Genomic DNA, 23,194 nt, shown 5'->3' with positions numbered 1-23,194 from the left:
GGGGATCTGCTGGAATTCTTGACTCTTGAGGTCAAATTTGAACTGCACTTTCAAGAATTGGATTACATCGAACATTGAGAGGGGGGAGGGGGGGGGTGGTTGTGAGGGTTGGGGGAGCACTGACTGTATATGTAAATAGTGACTACGGGTGATTCCGGATTCCTTTTTGTTATTTGTTTATATTAACATGCGGGATGCTGTTTGGGGGTTTGGTGTTATTGATATGGGGATTGACATTGCATACGTTACTGATTATTGTTTATTGTTGGTGGATGTAAATTTGGGAGAAAATGTGCAAAGAGAGAATAAAAATATTTTTTAAAAGAAAGAAATCCACATCGCCTGATCCCCATGCAGAAGGTGCCATAGTTCAAGGGCAGAAAGTCCTGAGCTGAAATTCTACACATAGCCTTCCTGAGGGACAATTACAATTGAACTAGCTAGCATTGTGTTTATCACAACAGAAAGCTTCCGAGGGTTCAGTTGGAAGAAATCTCTTTAGATGTTTGGTAGTACAGAACGTTTTCCTCTTGCCTCAATCAGGACAGTACAAAGTCTTACAACACCAGGTTAAAGTCCAACAGGTTTGTTTCGATGTCACTAGCTTTCGGAGCGCAGCTCCTTCCTCAGGTGAATGAAGAGGTATGTTCCAGAAACACATATATAGACCTCGGCCTCAACCGGGACCTGGGATTCATGTCACATTACATTCATCCCCCACCATCTGGCCTGCGAAATCCTACCAACTGTCCTGGCTTGAGACAATTCACACCTCTTTAACCTGGGGGTGCCCCATCTCTGGATCTGTAAAGATTTAATCACCTGCTAATGCTCGCATTCCTAGCATTGTTTGGCATCTTTGAATTTGTCTATATATGTGTTTCTGGAACAGACCTCTTCATTCACCTGAGGAAGGAGCAGCGCTCCGAAAGCTGGTGACATCGAAACAAACCTGTTGGACTTTAACCTGGTGTTGTAAGACTTCGTACTGTGCTCACCCCAGTCCAACGCCGGCATCTCCACATCAATCAGGACAATTCACAAGATTACCAATGTCAGGGAAAACAGTAAATTATACTGTAGGACAGGGTTGGGGGGGACAGAGGTTGACAGGCGTCCACGTGAATGCGTGATGCTAACAGCAGTGGCACCATCTCGGAGCTCCGTTCTGGTGCTCGTCCTCTGCAACCGATCAGCAGAGTGCGGCCTGCGGCTCAGTGGCCAAGCTGTTCAACGGCCGGCACAACGTTCGCTTGCACTCCCACGACATGAAGTACTGGTCATGAAGTGGTCAGCAGTCTGTGACTGGGGTGGATGCGCTACTGGACATCGAGAGGGAAGCCAGTCCAGACAAGAAATACCGATCAAACGAGGCCAGTCAATACGGCTGACACACGTCAACACGGGAAGAAACGTAGTCATCACTTTGTGGCGCCACTCTCTGGAAACCAGGAAGTAAGTGCTTTTGATAAGAATGGAGAAGGAGATGACTTGGATGTTTGGATAGTGCAATGCAGCGGAACCATGTATTTGGCAAGTTACTTCATCTTGTCTAAAGTCATAGCTGTAAAGTAAAAACAAAATTTTAAATGTCTAAAGAAATGAGAATATATTTAAAACAAAGTTTGTGTGCAAATGTAAGGATTCACATGTTCAACTGAAATTTTTTAATTTTCAGCAGTAAAAAGTCGTAAACTTGGAAATATCAGGAATTCAAAATAAAAGAAAACAACCAGCCTTTAAATATGAATGAGGCAGAGAGATGGTCACGCGCACAGCACGTACACTAATGCCAAGCTCCATGTACATCTGTGCTTTGGCTGCAAAATCATGGAGTTGAGATTCCTCCATTTTGTGGCTGCCAGCAAGCAAGCAACAGGACTGTGTGAAGAACTGAAGATGGATTATTTTGTAATAAGGAAGAGAGAGCCAGAGACACAAACAGGTCAGGATGTCACAATTGAATCTGCTGGAGAGAGCGTTTCAGGAAGAGTCACGGCAGGACAAAGCAGTGCTGGTATGAGCTGTATCCCGAGCTCCAGGGCCTCTGGAGAACAATTAAGAAACTGAAATCGGGAACACAGCAGTAGAAAGATGATTTCTTGAGGTATGGCTTTAATTGTGCCAATGCAAATCAGGATGCAAAGCCCCGGGGCTGAATTCTCCACAGCCCGCGCTGCAACCGTAGCCGGCACCAGGGTGGAGAATCCAGTTTCATGCCTTAATTGGGCCCGGCGATTCTCCAGGCACCGAAAATCAGTGTCGCCACGGAGCACGCCGCGCCACCGGGGGGGGGGGGGGGGGGGGGGGGGGGGGGGCATTGCCAGAGGCCCACCCAGCAATCCTCCGCTCCCAACCGGCCGAGTTCCCAACAGCGTGGAACTGACCACCTATTGCCGGTCGGGATGCTGGACTCAGTCCGCAGCCGCCCTGGTCGGGGGCGGGCGAATCAGAGACCAGGGGGGCCTTATAGACGGCCGGCGATTAAAGGCCAAGGGTTTGAGGCTCGGGCACGCAGCCGGTCAGGGGGATTTATTTCTTTTGTCTGGCTCCGCGATCGGAGTCTGCCATGGACGGCCTCTGACCCGGAAGTGCGGGGCCCGTATCTGCAGCAAAAGCTGCAAAATTCACTCCGGGTCCCTACTAGCCCCCCTGAATTCGTCTAACTTTTTTCAAGGAATTTCGGGAGGAAAACTCCACCGTTTTTACGCCGGCGTAGGAACATAGTCACATTTTGGGAGAATCCAGCCCCATGTGTGTTATATGCAGGGAAATACTGGCAAATGAAAGTTTAAAACCCTCAAATCTTCAAAGGCATTTGCATGGCGAGTTAGAGGACAAACCTCTTGATTTTTTTTTTTTTCGAAGCATGCAGCAAGAACTTAAATAATCAGCTGAAGTCCTTCACAGAAATGGAACATTGAAAAACGAAGCAAGTGAGGTCGTGAGGACCAAGCAGGCTCACCTTCCGTATTAAAAGTAAGCAATAATGAGCTGTCGCCAAGGTCGGTTGGCATGGGTCACAAAGGTCAGCCGGTTGGTAAAAGTAGGTCCCAGGGAAAAAAAAGTTTGAAAAATGCTGCTGTAGGAGAAGAGAGTGGTGATTGGTTGGCAAGTGGATTCTGTACTTGGTAAAGGCATCGCCATGGAGAATACACCAGTTAATGGTGACTGAGTTAACTGCCAGCATTGGCTAATGGGGCAAAGGAAAGAACCAGCAAATAGCTGCCACTAGTTTTGATTAGCTGCAACAAGCGCAACACGCCTGCAAAGAATGGAACTGTATTAACATATATAGCTTCCAGTACACAAATCTGGCAGAATTTTAATATTGGTTTTCAGCGCACGGAGGATTATTTAGCAAATGTTGTCCAATTGCAGAACCGCATCTAATGTTTTTGGGTTTTGCAAGCACGTTCCGGTTGGGTGCGATCTGTACCTTGCCCGCATGTTGGAAAAAGCAAAAGGGACATGCTGTTTGATACAATCCGCCAGTCTTTGGGACATGTGACCTAGCATCACAATGGCACTGAAATTTGCATACCACATTATTCGTTAGCGTGGCTTGGGCAGTGAGCCGAAGGTGGTCACTTTTGGCACTGAAAAAAAAAAGTGCCCAGTTTACTTCAGAATACCCACTGGGTCACCGTATGCGGGGTCTGCACGTTCTCCCCGTGCCTGCGTGGGTTTCCTCCGGGTGCTCTGGTTTCCTCCCACAGTCCAAAGACTTTCAGGTTAGGTGGACTTGCCACGATAAATTGCCCTTAGTGACCAAAAAGGTTAGGAGGGTTATTGGGTTACGGGCATAAGGTGGAAGTGAGGGCTTAAGTGGGTCGGTGCAGACTCGATGGGCCAAATGGCCTCCTTCTGCAGTGTATGTTCTATGTACCCTGGAAGGGCAAGCTATCGCAAAAGGTTTGAGCAACAGGTGAAGCTGGATGTTTCACACTGCTACTATCCAGCAGCTACAAATGGTATTTGTCACTAACAGGGCGCTGTCACCAAACCAAAAAGACGTTCTACCTATCACACAAATGAGTAATGTGGTACTCAAATTTAAGTGCCAGTGTGCTGTTCAGTATGTAAGTGTCATGTCCCAAAGACTAGCAGATTGTATCAAACAACATGTCCCTTCTGCTGTTCACAGTGGACAAGGTACAGACCATAACCAATGGGCCCACGCTTGTAAAACTCAGTGTCCAATGTTAAATGTGATTCCACAATTGGACAACATTGACAAAATAATCCTGAGTGTGTTATAGCCAATTTAAAATAGCCAGTAGGACTAGCCGTGTGGCACATTTGCATGAACTGGAAGCTACATTATGTTGATATACAGGGCCCTGTTCTTTGCAGACAGAAAGAATTGCACATGTTTCAGCTAAACAAAGCAAGTGACAACAATTTGCTTGTTCATTTCTCACGGCAATGGTCCATTCTTTGATTTGCGGCCTTTGCACAAACAGGTATGGCGGCACCTGCTAGTGTCGAAGCACTTATGGCTGCTACCAGGATAGCAAGCGCACACCTACACGATTTAATTCTTAGGACAACAGATTCACTTCACATTGAGCAATAGACTCCCTTTCAGTTAATAAACTTGGCTGGTTGCTATGATGGCAACACTGGTTCAGACTATTACTCCTTGAACATTCTCGCATTGGCAGGCCGCAATGCGGCTAGTGGGGTACCGCAAGGATCAGTACTTGGGCCTAGCAGCTCAGCTCACAATATATATTAATGACTTTAGGTTGGGGACCAATTTTTAAAAAAATCTTTATTATTGTATTAATGTAATATTTCCAAGTTCACAGATGATACAAAGCTAGGCAAGATGTGAAGATGGAAAGCAACTACAGGTGGATTTGGTCAGACTAGTAAGTGGGCAAGAGTACGGCAGATAGAATATGTGGAAAAATGGGAGGTAATCCATTTTGGGAGAAGGATGTGCAGAGTAGAACAAGAACAAAGAAAATTTAAGCATAGGAACAGACCCTTCGGCCCTCCCAGCCTGCGCCGATCCAGATCCTTTATCTAAACCCGTCACCTATTTTCCAAGGATCTACTTCCCTCTGTTCCCTGCCCGTTCATTTATCTGTCTAGATGCATCTTGAATGATGCTATCGTGCCCGCCTCTACCACCTCCGCTGGCAAAGCGTTCCAGGCACCCATCACCCTCTGCATAAAAAACCTTTCATGCACATCGTCGTTAAACTTTCCCCCTCTCACCTTGGAAATTGTGACGCCTTGTAATTGACACCCCCACTCTTGGAAAAAGCTTGCTGCTATCCACCCTGTCCATACCTCGCAATTTTGTAGACCTCAATCAGGTCCCCCCTCAACCTCCATCTTTCCAACGAAAGCAATCCTAATCTACTCAACCTTTCTTCATAGCTAGCACCTTCCATACCAGGCAACATCCTGGTGAACCTCCTCTGCACCCTCTCTAAAGCATCCAACTTCCCTCTGGTAATGTGGTGATCAGAACTGCACGCAGTATTCCAAATGTGGCCTAACCAAAGTCCTATACAACTGTAACATGACCTGCCAACTCTTGTACTCATTACCCCGTCCGATGAAGGCAAGCATGCTGTATGCCTTCTTGACCACTCTATTGACCTGCGTTGCCACCTTCAGGGTACAATGGACCTGAACTCCCAGGTCTCGCTGTACATCAATTTTTCCCAGGACTCTTCCATTGACCGTATAGTCCGCTCTTGAATTAGATCTTCCAAAATGCATCACCTCGCATTTGCCTAGATTGAACTCCATCTGCCATTTCTCTGCCCAACTCTCCAATCTATCTATATTTTGCTGTATTCTCTGACAGTCCTCCTCACTATCTGCAAACTTGCTATTCAGACTACCTATACCTTCGTCCAGATCATTTATGTATATCACAAACAACAGTGGTCCGAGCACGGATCCCTGTGGAACACCACTAGTCACTTTTCTCCATTTTGAGACACTCCCTTCCACTACTACTCTCTGTCTCCTGTTGCCCAGCCAGTTCTTTATCCATCTAGCTAGTACACCCTGAATTTAGTATATCCTAAATTTGTAAGAAATTGGGGATGTACAAGGGCCTGGGGATTCATGTCCATAATTTGATTTGATTTATTTGATTTGATTTATTATTGTCACATGTATTGGTATACAGTGAAAAGTGTTGTTTCTTGCATGCTGTACAAACAATGCATACCGTACATAGGGAAGAAAGGAGAGTTTAAAAGAGTTAGAATTAAGTTTTAGAAGCATAGAACGAGAGTAAAAGATAGAATTAGAGGGTATGCTGGGCACAGCTTGCAAGAAGGCGACTTGCTCCGGTGCCATCTTGGAAATCACTGAAGTCATTGCAGGCTAGCATGCAGGCACAGCAAGCTATTAGGAAGACAAACGGAATGTCAGCATTTATCGCAAGAGAATTTGAATACAGGAGTAGCGAGGTCTCGCTTCATTGTATAGGAACTAGGTTAGACCACACCTGGGAGTACTGGGCACAGTGCAAGAATCCTTCCTGTTTATTTCCTTTGTTCAAATTTCTTTCATTTTATTGTTTTCGTCAGTGATACTTTTAGAGTAGTGTTTGGACAAAGTGAAAGGAACATTCTCTTGCTTGCTGAAGTGAAAGAGCGGTTTTATTGTTCTGAAAGCAGTGGGTGTGGTGACTGTAGTTTATTGGGCTCAACAATAGACACAATAATATCCTGTTGAGGTAAGGGGACCAAAACTACTGCCACGACACCCTAGACCAGTCAATTCCAGCCCCACTTGACACAGAGTCACACCACAGGTGCAAAAGATTTTATTTAAAATAGCCGAGATCCGTGGTTGAACCCAATAAACTACAGGAAAAGGCAAGCAAAAGAAAATATAAAAATAAAGGACAAGGACCATTGATGCACTGTGATGACAACCAGTCAATTCTGAAATTCAGGCTTTCGTTTGGTACTTCTTCCTTCTAGGCTCGAGATGGTTGTCTACTTTCTCTGCACACTCAGCATCATTTCAGGTCGCTGCTTTCAGTCGAGCAGTTCTCTCACTTCAACGAGAAAGACTGTTGTCAGGCAAACAGTCCCTGGCCAACCCGGGGTTGCCAGTTGACCAATCAAACAAACTCCCTCCGCAACCTGGTTCCTAAGATCCACTCAGCGGTCTGGTTACTCCTCTCCAAAATACAAAACCTGGGAACACTGTCCTGGAAAGCAGGTGGATTCAACTTTGAATCTTCTGCTTAAAAGGCACATCCCGATTATGGAGTCACAGACCAAAACAGTAAAATAAAAAGGGAACAAAGGAAATAATTAGGAAGGGCTCTTATAAACATTCCCCAATTGCCAAAGAGGCCGTGCAACGAAGGTTCACCAGACTGGTTCTGGGGATGGCGAGACTGTCTTATGAAGAGAGATCCAATGATAGGTGATCCATTGAAACCTGCATACTTAAAGGAACAGACAGGGTAGATACAGGTTAAGATGTTTCCCTTGGTTGGAGCCTAGAACCAGAGGGCACAATTTCAAAATAAGGGGGATGCCACTTATGAGAGGAGAAATTCCTCTTCGGAATTCTCAACCCCAGATGGCTGTGGAAGTTTAGTAATGGTGTATGTTTGAAACAAAGCCCCCTGACCAGGCTCGTCACATGGAATGTACGATGGTTGAATGGGCCAGTCAAGCGGTCACGTGTTTTCACTCATGAGGAGTTTGAAGGCGGATGTTGTGTTTTGGTAGGAGATGCACCTGGGAGGACAAGGGCGCAGGAGTTTTCGAACACCCCCCCCCCCCCCCCAATTGTCGCAGGTTTCCATCTCCCTGATTTTGAAGATATCCAAGGGCCTGAGGAGGGTGGACCATAGCACCCAATATTGCTGCTTAATGTTGATGCAAAGTGCTGGTGAAGGTGCTGGCGTCCTGAATAGAGGATTATGTGCTGCCTCTGGTGTTGCAGGACAAGTTGTTGTCAGAGGACAATATTGGGGAGGGGAAGGTGTCGGATATCCAGTGAGTTGAACGATAGGAGATGAAGCGCATATTGGAGGAGTTGGGCCAGGGTGTGGGAAGAGGCCCTGAGGAGGGTGAATGCATCCTCATTGTGCGAGAGGTTAAGCCTCATCCAGTTCATGGTGGTGAATAGAGTCCACATGACAGTTACAAGGATGAGCTGGTTCTTTGCAGGGATGAAGGAAAGGTGTGGGTCGTGTGTGTGTGGGGGCGCAAATCACGTCCACATGTTTTGGGCCTGTCCAAGGTTGAGGCTGTTCTGGCTGGGGTTCTCTGATGTCATGTCAGAGATTCTGGGTGTGGGGGTGGCCCCGAGTCCGGAGGTGGTGCTATTCAGTGTGTCGGAAGATCCGAGAGTCCAGGTGTGGAGAGGTTTGCATTGAGTGCCGAATTTGGTGCTTTTTGAGTGCGATAGTGAGAGTTTGGTGACCGAGGGAGTATAAGGCTTCATTTTTATCTAAAGTTTAGTCTTTCTTTTATTTAGTTAATTAACTTAAAAGTTGCTGTTTGGTTTAGAAGAAGGTGAATTTTCAATCAGCTTTAAACAGGCTTCTACTTCTAGGCACTTGCAGCTGGAGCTTGTTAATTAGTTAATTGGATTAGGGCAGTTTTTCAGAGGCTAGATTCACAGTATAAAAGTGATCCCCTACAGTGCAGACTTTGTTTGCACTGAGTGCTGAATTTGGTGCTTTTTGAGTGCGATAGTGAGAGTTTGGTGACCGAGGGAGTGCTGAATTTGGTGCTTTTTGAGTGCGATAGTGAGAGTTTGGTGACCGAGGGAGTGCTGAATTTGGTGCTTTTTGAGTGCGATAGTGAGAGTTTGGTGACCGAGGGAGTGCTGAATTTGGTGCTTTTTGAGTGCGATAGTGAGAGTTTGGTGACCGAGGGAGTGCTGAATTTGGTGCTTTTTGAGTGCGATAGTGAGAGTTTGGTGACCGAGGGAGTTAGGTGAGGAGGGAGTAAGGTGCTCCTTTCATTTTGTTTCCGACATTTCCGCAAAGAGTGCGAAGAGAGCCAGGAGTTTACAGGAAGTGTAGCTGACTGGGAGCAGAGTCGGAGGGCGGAGATCTAGTTAGTCCACACAGCAGCTATATTCTGTAAGGTAAGAGGGGATGGAGGCTAGGCCAGTTACATGCTCCTCCTGTAGGATGTGGGTGGTGAGGGATACCACCGGTGTCCCCACTGACTATACCTGCGGGAAGTGCACCCAACTTCAGCTCCTCAAAGACCGTGTTAGGGAACTGGAGCTGAAGCTGGATGAACTTCGGATCATCCGGGAGGCAGAGGGGGTGATTGAGAAGAGTTACAGGGAGGTAACCACACCCAAGGTACAGGACAAGAATAGCTGGGTTACAGTCAGGGGGAAAAAAACAAACAGGCAGACAGTGCAGGGATCCCTCGTGGCCATTCCCCTTCAAAACAAGTATACCGTTTTGGATGCTGTTGGGGGGGGATGACCTACCGGGGGAAGGCCCTAGCGGCCAGGTCTCTGGCACTGAGTCTGGCTCTGGGGCTCAGAAGGGAAGGGGGGAGAATAGAAAAGCAATAGTTGTAGGAGATTCAATGGTTAGGGGAATAGATAGGAGATTCTGTGGTCGCGAGCGAGACTCCCGGAAGGTATGTTGCCTCCCGGGTGCCAGGGCCAGGGATGTCTCGGATCGTGTCTTCAGGATCCTTAAGGGGGAGGGGGAGCAGCCAGAAGTCGTGGTGCACATTGGTACCAACGACATAGGTAGGAAAAGGGGTGTGGAGGTAATAAACAAGTTTAGGGAGTTAGGCTGGAAGTTGAAAGCCAGGACAGACAGAGTTGTCATCTCTGGTTTGTTGCCGGTGCCACGTGATAGCGAGGCTAGGAATAGGGAGAGAGTGCAGTTGAACACGTGGCTGCAGGAATGGTGTAGGAGGGAGGGCTTCAGGTATATGGATAATTGAAGCGCATTCTGGGGAAGGTGGGACCTGTACAAGCAGGACGGGTTGCATCTGAACCAGAGGGGCACCAATATCCTGGGAGGGAGGTTTGCTAGTACTCTTCGGGAGGGTTTAAACTAATTTGGCAGGGGAATGGGAACCGGATTTGTAGTCCAGCAACTAAGGTAGCCGATATTCAGGACGCCAAAGCTTGTAATGAGGCAGTGGGGAAGGGAACACTGACAAAGGAGAGTATTTGCAGGCACGGAGATGGGTTGAAGTGTGTATACTTCAACGCAAGAAGCATCAGGAATAAGGTGGGTGAACTTAAGGCATGGATCGGTACTTGGGACTACGATGTGGTGGCCATCACGGAAACTTGGATAGAAGAGGGGCAGAAATGGTTGTTGGAGGTCCCTTGTTATAGATGTTTCAATAAGATTAGGGAGGGTGGTAAAAGAGGTGGGGGGGTGGCATTATTAATTAGAGATAGTATAACAGCTGCAGAAAGGCAGTTTGAGGAGTATCACCCTATTGAGGTAGTATGGGTTGAAGTCAGAAATAGGAAAGGAGCAGTCACCTTGTTAGGAGTTTTCTATAGGCCCCCCAATAGTAGCAGAGATGTGGAGGAACAGATTGGGAAACAGATTTTGGAAAGGTGCAGAAGTCATAGGGTAGTAATCATGGGCGACTTTAACTTCCCAAATATTGAGTGGAAACTCTTTAGATCAAATAGTTTGGATGGGGTGGTGTTTGTGCAGTGTGTCCAGGAAGCTTTTCTAACACAGTATGTAGATTGTCCAACCAGAGGAGGGGCAATATTGGATTTAGTACTGGGTAATGAACCAGGGCAAGTGATAGATTTGTTAGTGGGGGAGCATTTTGGAGATAGTGACCACAATTCTGTGACTTTCACTTTAGTAATGGAGAGGGATAGGTACGTGCAACAGGGCAAGGTTTACAATTGGGGGAAGGGTAAATACGATGTTGTCAGACAAGAATTGAAGTGCATAAGTTGGGAACATAGGCTGGCAGGGAAGGACACAAGTGAAATGTAGAACTTGTTCAAGGAACAGGTGCTACGTGTCCTTGATATGTATGTCCCTGTCAGGCAGGGAAGAGATGGTCGAGTGAGGGAACCATGGTTGACAAGAGAGGTTGAATGTCTTGTTAAGAGGAAAAAGGTGACTTATGTAAGGCTGAGGAAACAAGGTTCAGACAGGGCATTGGAGGGATACATGATAGCCAGGAGGGAACTGAAGAAAGGAATTAGGAGAGCTAAGAGAGGGCATGAACAATCTTTGGCGGGTAGGATCAAGGAAAACCCCAAGGTCTTTTACACATATGTGAGAAATATGAGAATGACTAGAGCGAGGGTAGGTCCGATCAAGGACAGTAGCGGGAGATTGTGTATTGAGTCTGAAGAGATAGGAGAGGTCTTGAATGAGTACTTTTCTTCTGTATTTACAAATGAGAGGGGCGATATTGTTGGTTGAGGACAGTGTGAAACAGATTGGTAAGCTCGAGGAAATACTTGTTAGGAAGGAAGATGTGTTGGGCATTTTGAAAAACTTGAGGATAGACAAGTCCCCCGGGCCTGACGGGATATATCCAAGGATTCTATGGGAAGCAAGAGATGAAATTGCAGAGCCGTTGGCAATGATCTTTTCGTCCTCACTGTCAACAGGGGTGGTACCAGGGGATTGGAGAGTGGCGAATGTCGTGCCCCTGTTCAAAAAAGGAACTAGGGATAACCCTGGGAATTACAGGCCAGTTAGTCTTACTTCGGTGGTAGGCAAAGTAATGGGAAGGGTACTGAAGGATAGGATTTCTGAGCATCTGGAAAGACACTGCTTGATTAGGGATAGTCAGCACGGATTTGTGAGGGGTAGGTCTTGCCTTACAAATCTTATTGAATTCTTTGAGGAGGTGACCAAGCATGTGGATGAAGGTAAAGCAGTGGATATAGTGTACATGGATTTTAGTAAGGCATTTGATAAAGTTCCCCATGGTAGGCTTCTGCACAAAGTAAGGAGGCATGGGATAGTGGGAAATTTGGCCAGTTGGATAACGAACTGGCTAACCGGTAGAAGTCAGAGTGGTGGTGGATGGCAAATATTCAGCCTGGATCCCAGTTACCAGTGGTGTACCGCAGGGATCAGCTCTGGGTCCTCTGCTGTTTGTGATTTTCATTAATGACTTGGATGAGGGAGTTGAAGGGTGGGTCAGTAAATTTGCAGACGATACGAAGATTGGTGGAGTTGTGGATAGTAAGGAGGGCTGTTGTCGGCTGCAAAGAGACATAGATAGGAGACATAGATATGCAGAGCTGGTCTGAGAAGTGGCAGATGGAGTTTAACCCTGAAAAGTGTGAGGTTGTCCATTTTGGAAGGACAAATATGAATGCGGAATACAGGGTTAACGGTAGAGTTCTTGGCATTGTGGAGGAGCAGAGAGACCTTGGGGTCTATGTTCATACATCTTTGAAAGTTGCCACTCAAGTGGATAGAGCTGTGAAGAAGGCCTATGGTGTGCTCGCGTTCATTAACAGAGGGATTGAATTTAAGAGCCATGAGGTAATGATGCAGCTGTACAAAACTTTGGTAAGGCCACATTTGGAGTACTGTGTACAGTTCTGGTCGCCTCATTTTAGGAAGGATGTGGAAGCTCTGGAAAAGGTGCAAAGAAGATTTACCAGGATGTTGCCTGGAATGGAGAGTAGGTCTTACGAGGAAAGGTTGAGGGTGCTAGGCCTTTTCTCATTAGAGCGGAGAAGGATGAGGGGCGACTTGATAGAGGTTTATAAGATGATCAGGGGAATAGATAGAGTAGACAGTCAGAGACTTTTTCCCCAGGTGGAACACACCATTACAAGGGGACATAAATTTAAGGTGAAAGGTGGAAGATATAGGAGGGATATCAGAGGTAGGTTCTTTACCCAGAGAGTAGTGGGGGCATGGAATGCACTGCCTGTGGAAGTAGTTGAGTCGGAAACATTAGGGACCTTCAAGCAGCTGTTGGATAGGTACATGGATTACGGGAAAATGATATCGTGTAGATTTATTTGTTCTTAAGGGCAGCACGGTAGCATTGTGGATAGCACAATTGCTTCACAGATCCATGGTCCCAGGTTCGATTCCAGCTTGGGTCATTGTCTGTGCGGAGTCTGCACGTCCTCCCCGTGTCTGCGTGGGTTTCCTCCGGGTGCTCCGGTTTCCTCCCACAGTCCAAAGATGTGCGGGTTAGGTGAATTGGCCAATGATAAATTGCCCTTAATGTCCAAATTGCCCTTGGTGTTGGGTGGAGGTGTTGAGTTTGGGTAGGGTGCTCTTTCCAAGAGCTGGTGCAGACTCAAAGGGCCGAATGGCCTCCTTCTGCACTGTAAATTCAATGATAATCTATGATTAATCTAGGACAAAGGTTCGGCACAACATCGTGGGCCGAAGGGCCTGTTCTGTGCTGTATTTTCTATGTTCTATGTTAGGGGCCGCCGTATTGACCTTTGCCTCCCTGATAGCCCCTAGATGGATCTTGTTGTGTTGGCGGGTCTCAAGAGCCACCAAAGGTGGGGGTATGGGCAAGTGACCTGGCAGAGCCAATGCTGGGATTGAACCTGGGTCCCACTGCGATGGTGCAGTGGGTAGTAGCCGTGCTATCCACTGCACCACTGTGCCGCCTGATCTTCTGATATTTTCATGTATACATGTAAAAAGCCTTGAATAAAAATATTTTTTAAAAACAACAAATGGTATGGGGACAATGTGGGTAAAAGGCAATGAAGTGTCCGATCCGATCAGCCACGATTGTATTGAATGGTGGAGCAGGCATGCCAGATGGAATGGCCTATTCCTGTTCCGATGTTCCTAATGCTTCTTTCTTTTTTAACCCCCTTCCAAAAAAATTACACTCACCAATACAATTATGAAGTTCAAAAAATACTACATCTGACAGACCATATAGTTCGATAGGGAATAAATAGGGAGTGTATGGTTTTAAACAAGTGAACAAGTGATCAATCAAGGTAATAAACATGCTGCAGGCAGGCAAGGATGCCCCAGGACACAGCCACCAAACAGCCCATTAAAATACCATCGACTTGGCAAGCAAAGCTCTTATTTGCATGACGCGTGTGAAAAAGCAACCATAGCAGCTTTCAGCAATTATTTAAAGTTCCAAAGGCTAGGAGGCTGCAAGCAGCAACTCTTCAAATGGTTGATCTTAAGCAGGGAACACTTCCCCCACATGTATGCAGCAGCAAACGGTTGTCGGCTTCTTCAGAGGAATGAGGATGAATCCCATTGTGTGTGATAGAAATCGCAAGTGCATGTACTTTTATTTTGTGGATTGGGGCTCACTCAGTCATTAATTACGGGGCCATCAAATTCTTGTTTTGGGGAGGTGGTCACAATTTCATTTTTTTGTTCATTCACAGGATTTGGGCATGATTCGGATTTATTGCCCATCCCTCGTTCCCCTCGAGAAGTTGCTGCAGTGCAGTTTGTACATGGTTTGTACACACAAGAGCCATGGTACACCAGGGGTGGAGAGTGCATAAGGGAGTTTTGGCTGACATAATCTTTTTTAATTAATTGGATGCGAGCATCACTTGACGAGAACCAGCACTTCAATGGGTGACACGGTAGTTAGCACTGTTGCTTCAAAGTGCCAGGGTCCCAGGTTCGATTCCCGGCTTGGGTCACTGTCTGTGCGGAGTCTGCACGCTCTCCCAGTGTCTGCGTGGGTTTCCTCCGGGTGCTCCAGTTTCCTCCCAGTAGTCCCGAAAGACGTGCTGTTCGGTAATTTCTCCCTCAGTGTACCCGAGCAGGCACCGGAATGTGGCGATTAGGGGCTTTCACGGTAACTTAATTGCAGTGTTAATATAACCTACTTGGGTCAATAAAGTATATTATTATTGCCCATCCTCAATTACCCTTAGAATATGGTGGTGAGTTGCTTTCCTGAGCAGTTCATGTAGTGTACGTACACCCACAGTGGCATAAGTGAGGGAGTTCCAGTATTATGACTCCAGGAAATGCAATATTTCCAATCCAGGATCATAGAATCAACAGCACAGGAGGAGGCCATTCAGCCCATCGAGTCTGCACCGGCCCTTGGAAACAGCACCCTATTAAGTCCACACCCTCCACCCTATACCTGCAACCCCACCAAACCTTTTGGACACAAAGGTGCAATTTAGCATGGCCAATCCACCTAACCTGCACATCTTTGTCTGTGGGAGGAAACCGGAGCACCCGGAGGAAACCCACGCAGACCAGGGAGAAAGTGCAAACTCCACACAGACAGTGACCCCAGCCGGGAAACGAATTCAGCACCCTGGTGCTGTGAAGCAACAGCGCTACCACTGTGCTACTGTAGGAGAGTCTGAATTGTTACTGTTCAGGGGGCTATTCAAACTTCCATACGCATGCCAGCTCTCTGCCAGAACAACTTGCCTCGTCTCACATAATCTTCCAATGTTTTCCTCTTCAGCTAATTATCCAGTTCCCCTTTCAAAGCCATACTTTGAATATTCAAGACCTATTGCAGATGTTTTTCCAGAGTTCACTATACTTGGGTCAAATCTCAAAAGAGCTTTGTGCAGTATATGCCTTATTAAATACCCACCTAAAATGTTAATGAAGAGTTCATAGAAATCAAATGTCAACAATGGCTCCTTTGGCTTTTGAAAGTAATCTGCTATTGTCTTGAAAACGTCTCTTTGAAAACCTGGGTACATAGGTCGGTTCAATTCACTTCCATTTGGCCCTAAAATTTAAAAAAAATACAAAAACAACTCGTTGATCCATTCTATCAGCATAAAACATACCAAGACATGTGTGTCAAAGTGAGGACTTGCAGCGCAATTATCTTAAAAGCAGAAAAAACTTGAGGTCCCAAGAGTAGAGTAGCAATGTCTCCTGGGATAGCAGTTGAAAGACTATTGGAAGCTCTTTTGGAGGAAGAGGGCCCAACACTGGCAATCCCTCCCTTGCCTCTGCTCTCAGAGAGCAATGGTGAGGTCTCAGCTCATTTGAGCACCTTGGAAGAAATCTTCCAAGTCGTCTTTATGAAGGTCCTCTTTTCTTGCCACTAAAGCATAGTTATCTTTAAATGAGCCCTGACCCAGGTAAACATGCAGCTGGAGGCATATATTTCAGCTGTTTGTTTTTAATTGCGCGTCTCAGATATAATATAAATTTGGTGCCAAATATATTTATATTTGTTATTGGAATGTGAAATGGAGGATACATAGGTGGGCAGGCTCGCGAAGGAAGAGACAAGTTGAACATTCACCAAGCATAATTAGGATTCGATAAAACCAAAATACTGCAGATGCTGGAAATCTGAGAGCAATACAGGAAATTCTAGAGAAACTCAGCAGGTCTGGCAGCATCTGGGGAGAGAAACAGTTAACGTGAGTCCGTTATGGCGCTTCAGGTTAGAGGGGGGGATGGATTATATAATGATGTATAAGAGGGGGTGGGGCAGAGTAGAAGGTCAAGTGAAAGGTGGGAGCTAGATGGGTCGAGCATGTAACGGAGGAATCATGAATGGCAGCGTGAAGGGCCTGAGAAGGTGCTGATACTGACAAAGGCAAGAAATAGAATGCGTTAATGGAAGAACAAAGGAGTGCGCTCAATGAAAACAAAACTAAAGAACGAGTGACAGATGGCCCAGTGGAGCAGGGGAGAGTTTGAACTGGGGACAAGAACTGCATTGACATCCGTGCCCTCATCGGTTCTCATCCCTCCCAGAACCATGGTAGGCCTCCTCCTTGGCCTCGCTTTCTACCCCACCAGCCTCCACATTCAAAGGTGCCATTTCAATCAACTCCAGCATGATGCCACCACAAAGCACACGTCCCCCCAGGACTGCTCAGTGTTCTGCAGGGCCTCTTCAGCATCAGGAATTGTCGGTTTCAGCTTCTAATGATAAATAAACCTATTATGCACAATTTACAAAAATTACACTATGTTTACACCAAGTGCAGTAAACAAATTAGGGACTATTTCTATCTTAAGATGATTAATTATAGCAGCTAAAAATGCCTCAGTTGGCTGGAATACAAATCCAGTTTTTAGGACATTTCCAACCAAAAAAAGGCCTTAAAATTCTTCTGCTCGTGTTTAAATCAAGAGTTTGGGCCCATTTATAATTTCAGGCCGCAATGGGGCCTGAAGTTTCCACGCTGGTTACACTTTTCCGCAATACAACTTTAATAAACCGAAGGTATCTTCAAACAAAAGCGAGGGAGTTTTTTTTTAAAAAAAGAGAAAAATCGGTAGAATTATTGCTATCCTACTAATAAAAGAAATAAACCATTCGTGTTTTTCTGTCATTTGTATCATGACAATGCTGGGAACAGGAAATAGTGTATAATTAAGTTTAGATGGCTGCACAATCTACATTATTGTATACACTTAGGGACAGCTTTTACTTTTTAAAGTAAAATCTAGCTTGGACGTCACCAGCCATGTTGCACATGGCAGGAAACTCAGGAGTCAGTTGTTTGCCAGCCTCTCCGACATGAGCCTCCCTCAAATATGCAAAATGCATGAATTCACTCAGGAATGCACCACCTTTTCAAATGGAAATGTACCAACCACAAAGATTTGAGCTTCTGCAAAAATCATGGTTTAAATGTGTTTTTTTTTTAAATTAAAAAATTACAGACAACTACATTAACACTTACAATTTGCCAGACACCTCATGGCTGACAGAACCCATTGTGGAAGCTCTTCTGTTTAAAAGAGAGAAGATAATCATTTTTAATGCTCAGTATTCACCAGAAAGATCTATAGAAAATGCCAAAGAACTTGTTTTACATTCTATAGGTGCGAATGTTTAACAAATTTTTACTGTTCAAAGTCTTCAGCATTATTTCTTCTAAACCCCCTTTTAAAAATCTATAAACACTAATCTACTAATTTTCTATAATTTTGGAATTCAGTATTTAATTTTGGAGAATGTAAAATACATACCCAGTTTATTCTCTAGAATTACTACGCCTTGTTTATTAATGTGGTGAACATTATAGATGATATGCTTAGGGTTGAGCAGTTTAGAATCCAGCACTCCGTCCAGAGAACCAAGCCCTAGAATCTTTTGCAAACTGAAAGACAGAGCAAGTCAATTCAATGTTTCCCGTTATTTTTTTTATCCAAGAAGCAAAGTCTATAAACCATGGTCATTAGTAAGCTTATACTATAAACTTAGCACAGTAAACATTTTATAATTAGTCCCTTAACAATCTGACTCCTTATCAGGAGCAACATGAATTGCAAAAACTCGATCCCATGTCATTGCTCAGTATTTGTTTTAATTCTCAGGGCAAATTTTTACATGGTTGGGTGGATATAGGGTTGTAGCTTTATTGCACAGCTTAGTTAGGGTCACAGCTAGTTCTGGAGCACAAATCCTCAAATATGCTGCTGGTACCATAAGTCTTTGGTGCATCTAATGTGTCAAAACATCTAACAATGTGGAAAAGGCTCGCATCTGGGATACTGGGAAACATCAGAACAAGAGATTGATAATCCACTTGACACTGCTGAGAGAAAGGCATTTGATGCAGCCTGGCCTTGAGCACTGATGGGCTGGCCTCCACCATTGTTGATGGGGATATTTGTGGAGCCACCACCTCCTCCAGTTAGCCATTTAAGCATATATTGTTTATGACACGGCTTAGCTGCTTCTGCCATTTAGCATGGCCGCAGTTTGGTTTTTCTTCACCTAGTTTTTAGGTACACCTGGAGCTGCTCCAGATATGCTCTCTTGCGTTACTCATTGAAGCAGGATTGCTCCCCTGGATTGACAATAATGCTGGAATGAGGGATATGTTACCCCAATTAGATTGTGATAGAATATAATTCTGCTGCTGCCAATGGCTCACACACCATATGCTGGCTCAGTTTGGAGATATTGGATCTGTTCCGACTATTCGGTTTAGCACGGTGGAAACACCGTAGACTATGAAGAAGGAGGTTCTCAGTGTTGTGTTTCGTCCTTGACTTCATGAAAGGACTCACCAAAAACTTTGACTTGTCCAAATCAGAATCTTTTATTGAGTTTTGTGTGATAAGATAGCAATCTGATGCAGAACACGTTATCATGGAGTCTGTTAACTACTCCTCTGGAACCTGCACCAAGCACTGACCATTCACATGTATGTCTTATTACCCCCTCGATCTTCTTCTGATGGCTGGATGCGTCTCTCGTTACATCAGAGTCACCGGTCACATGACCTTCTTCTGGAGACCGCATGTGTGTCAGTACCGCCACCTGCTGGTAATACACCATCCAACTATGATATAGCCTATAGGCATATCATCACACTCAGGTGAAAACAGGACATCTCTGCAAGGATTGAGTGGTGGGGTGGGCATGGGCAGATACTCTATGGGTCCCTGGGAGAGGACAAGGTAAAGTAGATTATCCTCCAACCCCTCAAACCACCTCTAGTTCTCACCAAACCATCTGCCGACTTTGTCCTTCAGGATTGTCAGCTAGAAGTAGTACTACTACTGGGCCACTATTTGATGTATATTTGAAGTGCCCATCCATGGAACAGTGTTCCTTGCTACCATGGTGCTTTTTCCAAGTGGTACTCAACATGGAGCAGTACAGATTAATCGGTTGGAGTGCAGTAGGTGGCATTCAGCTTAAGAATCCTCATCTGTGTTTCCCCTAATGTTGTGAGACTCCACGGAGTTTGATGTGAATGTCGAAGAATCCGGAGGTCATTTGCTAGAGACTATATACTACCACAACGGTCCTACCAATGGAACAAGACAAACCCAAGGATAAGGTTAAAGTGGTCTGGGACAAAGATATGATTATGTCAGGGCTGTTGCTTGACTTGGCTCATCTGTGGGACAGCTCTCCCAATTTCAGCACATGAGCCCACATTAATAAAGAGGGCTTTGCAGCATTAACTGGGCTGGGTTTCTAGGCCAGTGCCTGATGAAAGATCAGTGACCTGAAATATTAACAGTTTCTTTACCCACAAATACTGTTGATCTGAGTATTCCCAACCATTTGTTTCGATTTCACAGTAGATATACTTTTGAACATTACATCCTAGAAAGCAAGTATCATCATCAATAGAGGGGAAGTTAATTATCTTACTGGGAGTGGGAGGCAAAGATGATGATGCAAAGGAAGAAAGGGACTTAACATACTGTGCTAGGGTCATTGATTTCCAGATTTCTTCCACAGTTGCTTGGGAAACCTCTTCTCGATGTATAATTCTACATTCTGATACTTCTCCAATTGCAATGCTGTGGCGTTTGTGCCACGAGTCCGAATTCTGCAATCATAAAAGGAGGGCTGTTGAATAGCTGTAAAAACAATTCATACACAGGGTCTGTGAATGATTAATCTTGGAGCTCAAAAAAAAAGCAATAATGAAACTACTCATAGACAAGTAATATGCATACTCATTGAAGAAGTTTCCACTGGGAATATTATTTTGAAAAAAACTTTAACAGCCTATATTGCCAAAAGCTAATCTAATCATCGATTCTGCACAAAGACCTATAATGAGGTGTCTCAAACACAAGTGTTTTGCATCTCACACAGGATGCAGTTTTTATGGGTAGTCCTATTGGCAGTGTTCAACATTTTTGTTTTGGAGGCACCCATCCCCTTCCAGGAGGGTTGCTCCAACATTGAATATATTTAAGGCTGACAAAGACAGAGGATCTCAAAGGTCTCAAAGAAAGTGCAGTGCAGAAAAAGTGGAGTTGATGCCCAAGATCAGTCATGATCATATTTACGGCGCCGAGGTCCTAGGTTTGATCCCGGATCTGGGTCACTGCCTGTATGGAGTTTGCACATTCTCCCAGTGTTTGCGTGGATTTCGCCTCCACAACACAAGGATGTATAGGGTAGGGTAGGATAGGTAGATGCGGCCACGCTAAATTGCTCCTAAATTGGAAAAAAAGGAATTGGGCACTAATTTTTATTTTTTTAAATGATCGTATTTAATGGAAGAGGATATTCAACAGGCCATATAGTTAACTCCTGCTCATATTTCTTACATTCTCCCATGTGTTACAAATTCCATGGGCATGCAGAACACTTTACTGTATAGAGATTTGTATAATTAAACATTTGTTTAATTAATGCGAAGCTGGTTTCTGGTGCTGAGGAGCTCAGCCAAGAAGTGGAGGTACCTTCAACAAGCACATGTGCATAATGTTCATGCTGGTTAGGTAATGCTTAGGTTAGAGAACAGTTTTGAGCTGACAAGAGTTCCAATGAAATGAAATGAAAATCGCTTATTGTCACAAGTAGGCTTCAATGAAGTTACTGTGAAAAGCCCCTAGTCGCCACATTCCGGCGCCTGTTCGGGGAGGCTGTTACGGGAATTGAACCGTGCTGCTGGCCTGCCTTGGTCTGCTTTCAAAGCCAGCAATTTAGCCCTGTGCTAAACAGCCCCAATAAAACAGTGCTTAGAATCAGACCAGCACTTTCTTCTCTGCATGGAATGCTTCGACAACATGGGACTCGACTGACAACAGTGAGCCTTTGGAGATTCTGGCACCTCACAAATTATTGGTTTGAGGCCAGAGATTAAGGTGCTGGTACGGGGTTGCAAGGTAAAACACTGGGCCCTGGAATCTTCAGGGATTGGCATGTACATTTATTTTAATTTTAAAAATAAATTTAGAGTACCCAATTAACTGTTTCCAATTAAGGGGCAATTTAGCGTGGCCAATCCACCTACCCTGTACATCTTTGGGTTGTGGAGGCGAAACCCACGCAAACACGAGGAGAATGTGCAAACACCACACGGACAGTGACCCAGAGCCGGGATCGAACCTGGGACCTCAGCGCCATGAGGCAGCAATGCTAACCACTGCGCCACCATGCTGCCCTATGTACATTTATTTTTGTCTGCACACTGGAGAATAGAAGCCACTAGCTGAGCCCTTGAAATCTTGCTGTGAAACTTGTGGTGTTGGGTGCTCTGAGGTACAGACGACCCAACACGGTTGCGATTGGTACAACGCAGTTTTATTCCAACTAGTTATTTACACATCTGACTTGGTACTCAGCACGGGGTGACTGTGTGAGTGTCTTGTTAATGAGGTCCTGGCCTTGTCCTGTCTCCAGATGGACTGACCAGGAGGTGTCGTGTTTCTTGTCTTATACTGTGTCTGCTCTTGTCTGTGATTGGCTGTCGTGTTGTGTGCTAATTGGTCTGGTGGTCTGTCTATCATGATGTGTGTGTTGTGATGGGTGTTTGAATATCATGACATGCCCCCTTTTTTACAAGATATGTGCCTACGTGGTTACAAATATAAATGTGGCCTGAGTGCAGCTAAAGGTGTGTGTGCGTGATATTTACAGCATGTACATGTGGCGTAACTATATACAAGGGGCGATGTCAGGTGTGACATGCTAACGAGGTTGTACCATAACAAAAGAAGAAGAACGTTGAAATTTGGACCGATCAAACGAGGCCTGGAACGATAAAACAATGAAATGTTAGAATACAGTGGTTGCTAAAATTTGACGTGTGAACAGTCTCATAAGTCCAGTCTAGTAGGTGGGCGACGGATTCGGGTTGACCGCCTCAAGGGTGGGTCGAGAACCACCGGCTGTGGTGCGAGTCTGGCCACGGGCGGCGACAGAAGGGGCATGTTATATGGCAGCTCCACGAAGTCGCTATCAGGAACCAGTGGAGGACACGGCGTCTGTGTATGGTTCCGTTGCAAGCGTGGAAGTAGGCGATGGGCTCGGCGATTGCGCCTACGCACGGATCCATCCGGCATGCGTACCAGGAACGAGCGGGGAGCCACCCGTCGGAGAACGTCGGCAGCTGCTGACCAGCCACCGTCTGGTAGGTGAATGCGGACGTTGTCTCCGGGGGCCAGGGAGGGAAGATCAGTTGCCCTTGTGGCGTACTATCTCTTCTGGCGATCGCGCTGCAGTTGCATCTTATGCAGTACCGGAGCATGGTCTATTGCTGGGCCAGGATGGAAGGCACACTGGTTCTGAGGGCGCGACCCATCAACAGCTGTGCTGGCGAGAGACCCGTGGCTAGTGGGGCCGAGCGATAGGCCAGCAGGGTGAGGTAGAAGTCCGATCCGGCAGCAGCAGCCTTGTAGAGGAGCCGCTTGGCAATGTGAACACCCTTCTCCGCCTTTCCATTGGACTGGGGATGCAGAGGGCTGGACGTCACGTGTGTGAAGCCATACGAGGCCTCAAAGGACGACCATTCATGGCTGGCAAAACAGGGCCCATTGTCCGACATGAGTGTCATCGGAATGCCGTGG

General features: G+C 45.7%; 1 protein-coding gene across 2 annotated transcripts in view; it reads right to left on the bottom strand.

The window, feature by feature from the left end:
- The window catches only part of LOC140408983 (DEP domain-containing protein 1B-like), a 108,353-nt gene that overhangs the window by 31,055 nt on the left and 54,104 nt on the right, over nucleotides 1-23,194 (bottom strand). For both annotated transcript variants that reach the window (XM_072496982.1, XM_072496983.1), the window contains exons 4-7: nucleotides 20,090-20,217; nucleotides 17,891-18,021; nucleotides 17,602-17,649; nucleotides 15,534-15,674 (exon numbers count right to left, since the gene is read on the bottom strand). In XM_072496982.1, coding sequence (XP_072353083.1) covers nucleotides 15,534-15,674; nucleotides 17,602-17,649; nucleotides 17,891-18,021; nucleotides 20,090-20,217 — 448 coding nt within the window. The remainder of the gene's footprint in view (nucleotides 1-15,533; nucleotides 15,675-17,601; nucleotides 17,650-17,890; nucleotides 18,022-20,089; nucleotides 20,218-23,194) is intronic.

Source organism: Scyliorhinus torazame, chromosome 3, assembly GCF_047496885.1.
Source record: "Scyliorhinus torazame isolate Kashiwa2021f chromosome 3, sScyTor2.1, whole genome shotgun sequence".
Taxonomy (NCBI): domain Eukaryota; kingdom Metazoa; phylum Chordata; class Chondrichthyes; order Carcharhiniformes; family Scyliorhinidae; genus Scyliorhinus; species Scyliorhinus torazame.
Note: the sequence above shows the minus strand (reverse complement) of the source record. Positions and strands in the feature narration are given on the sequence as shown.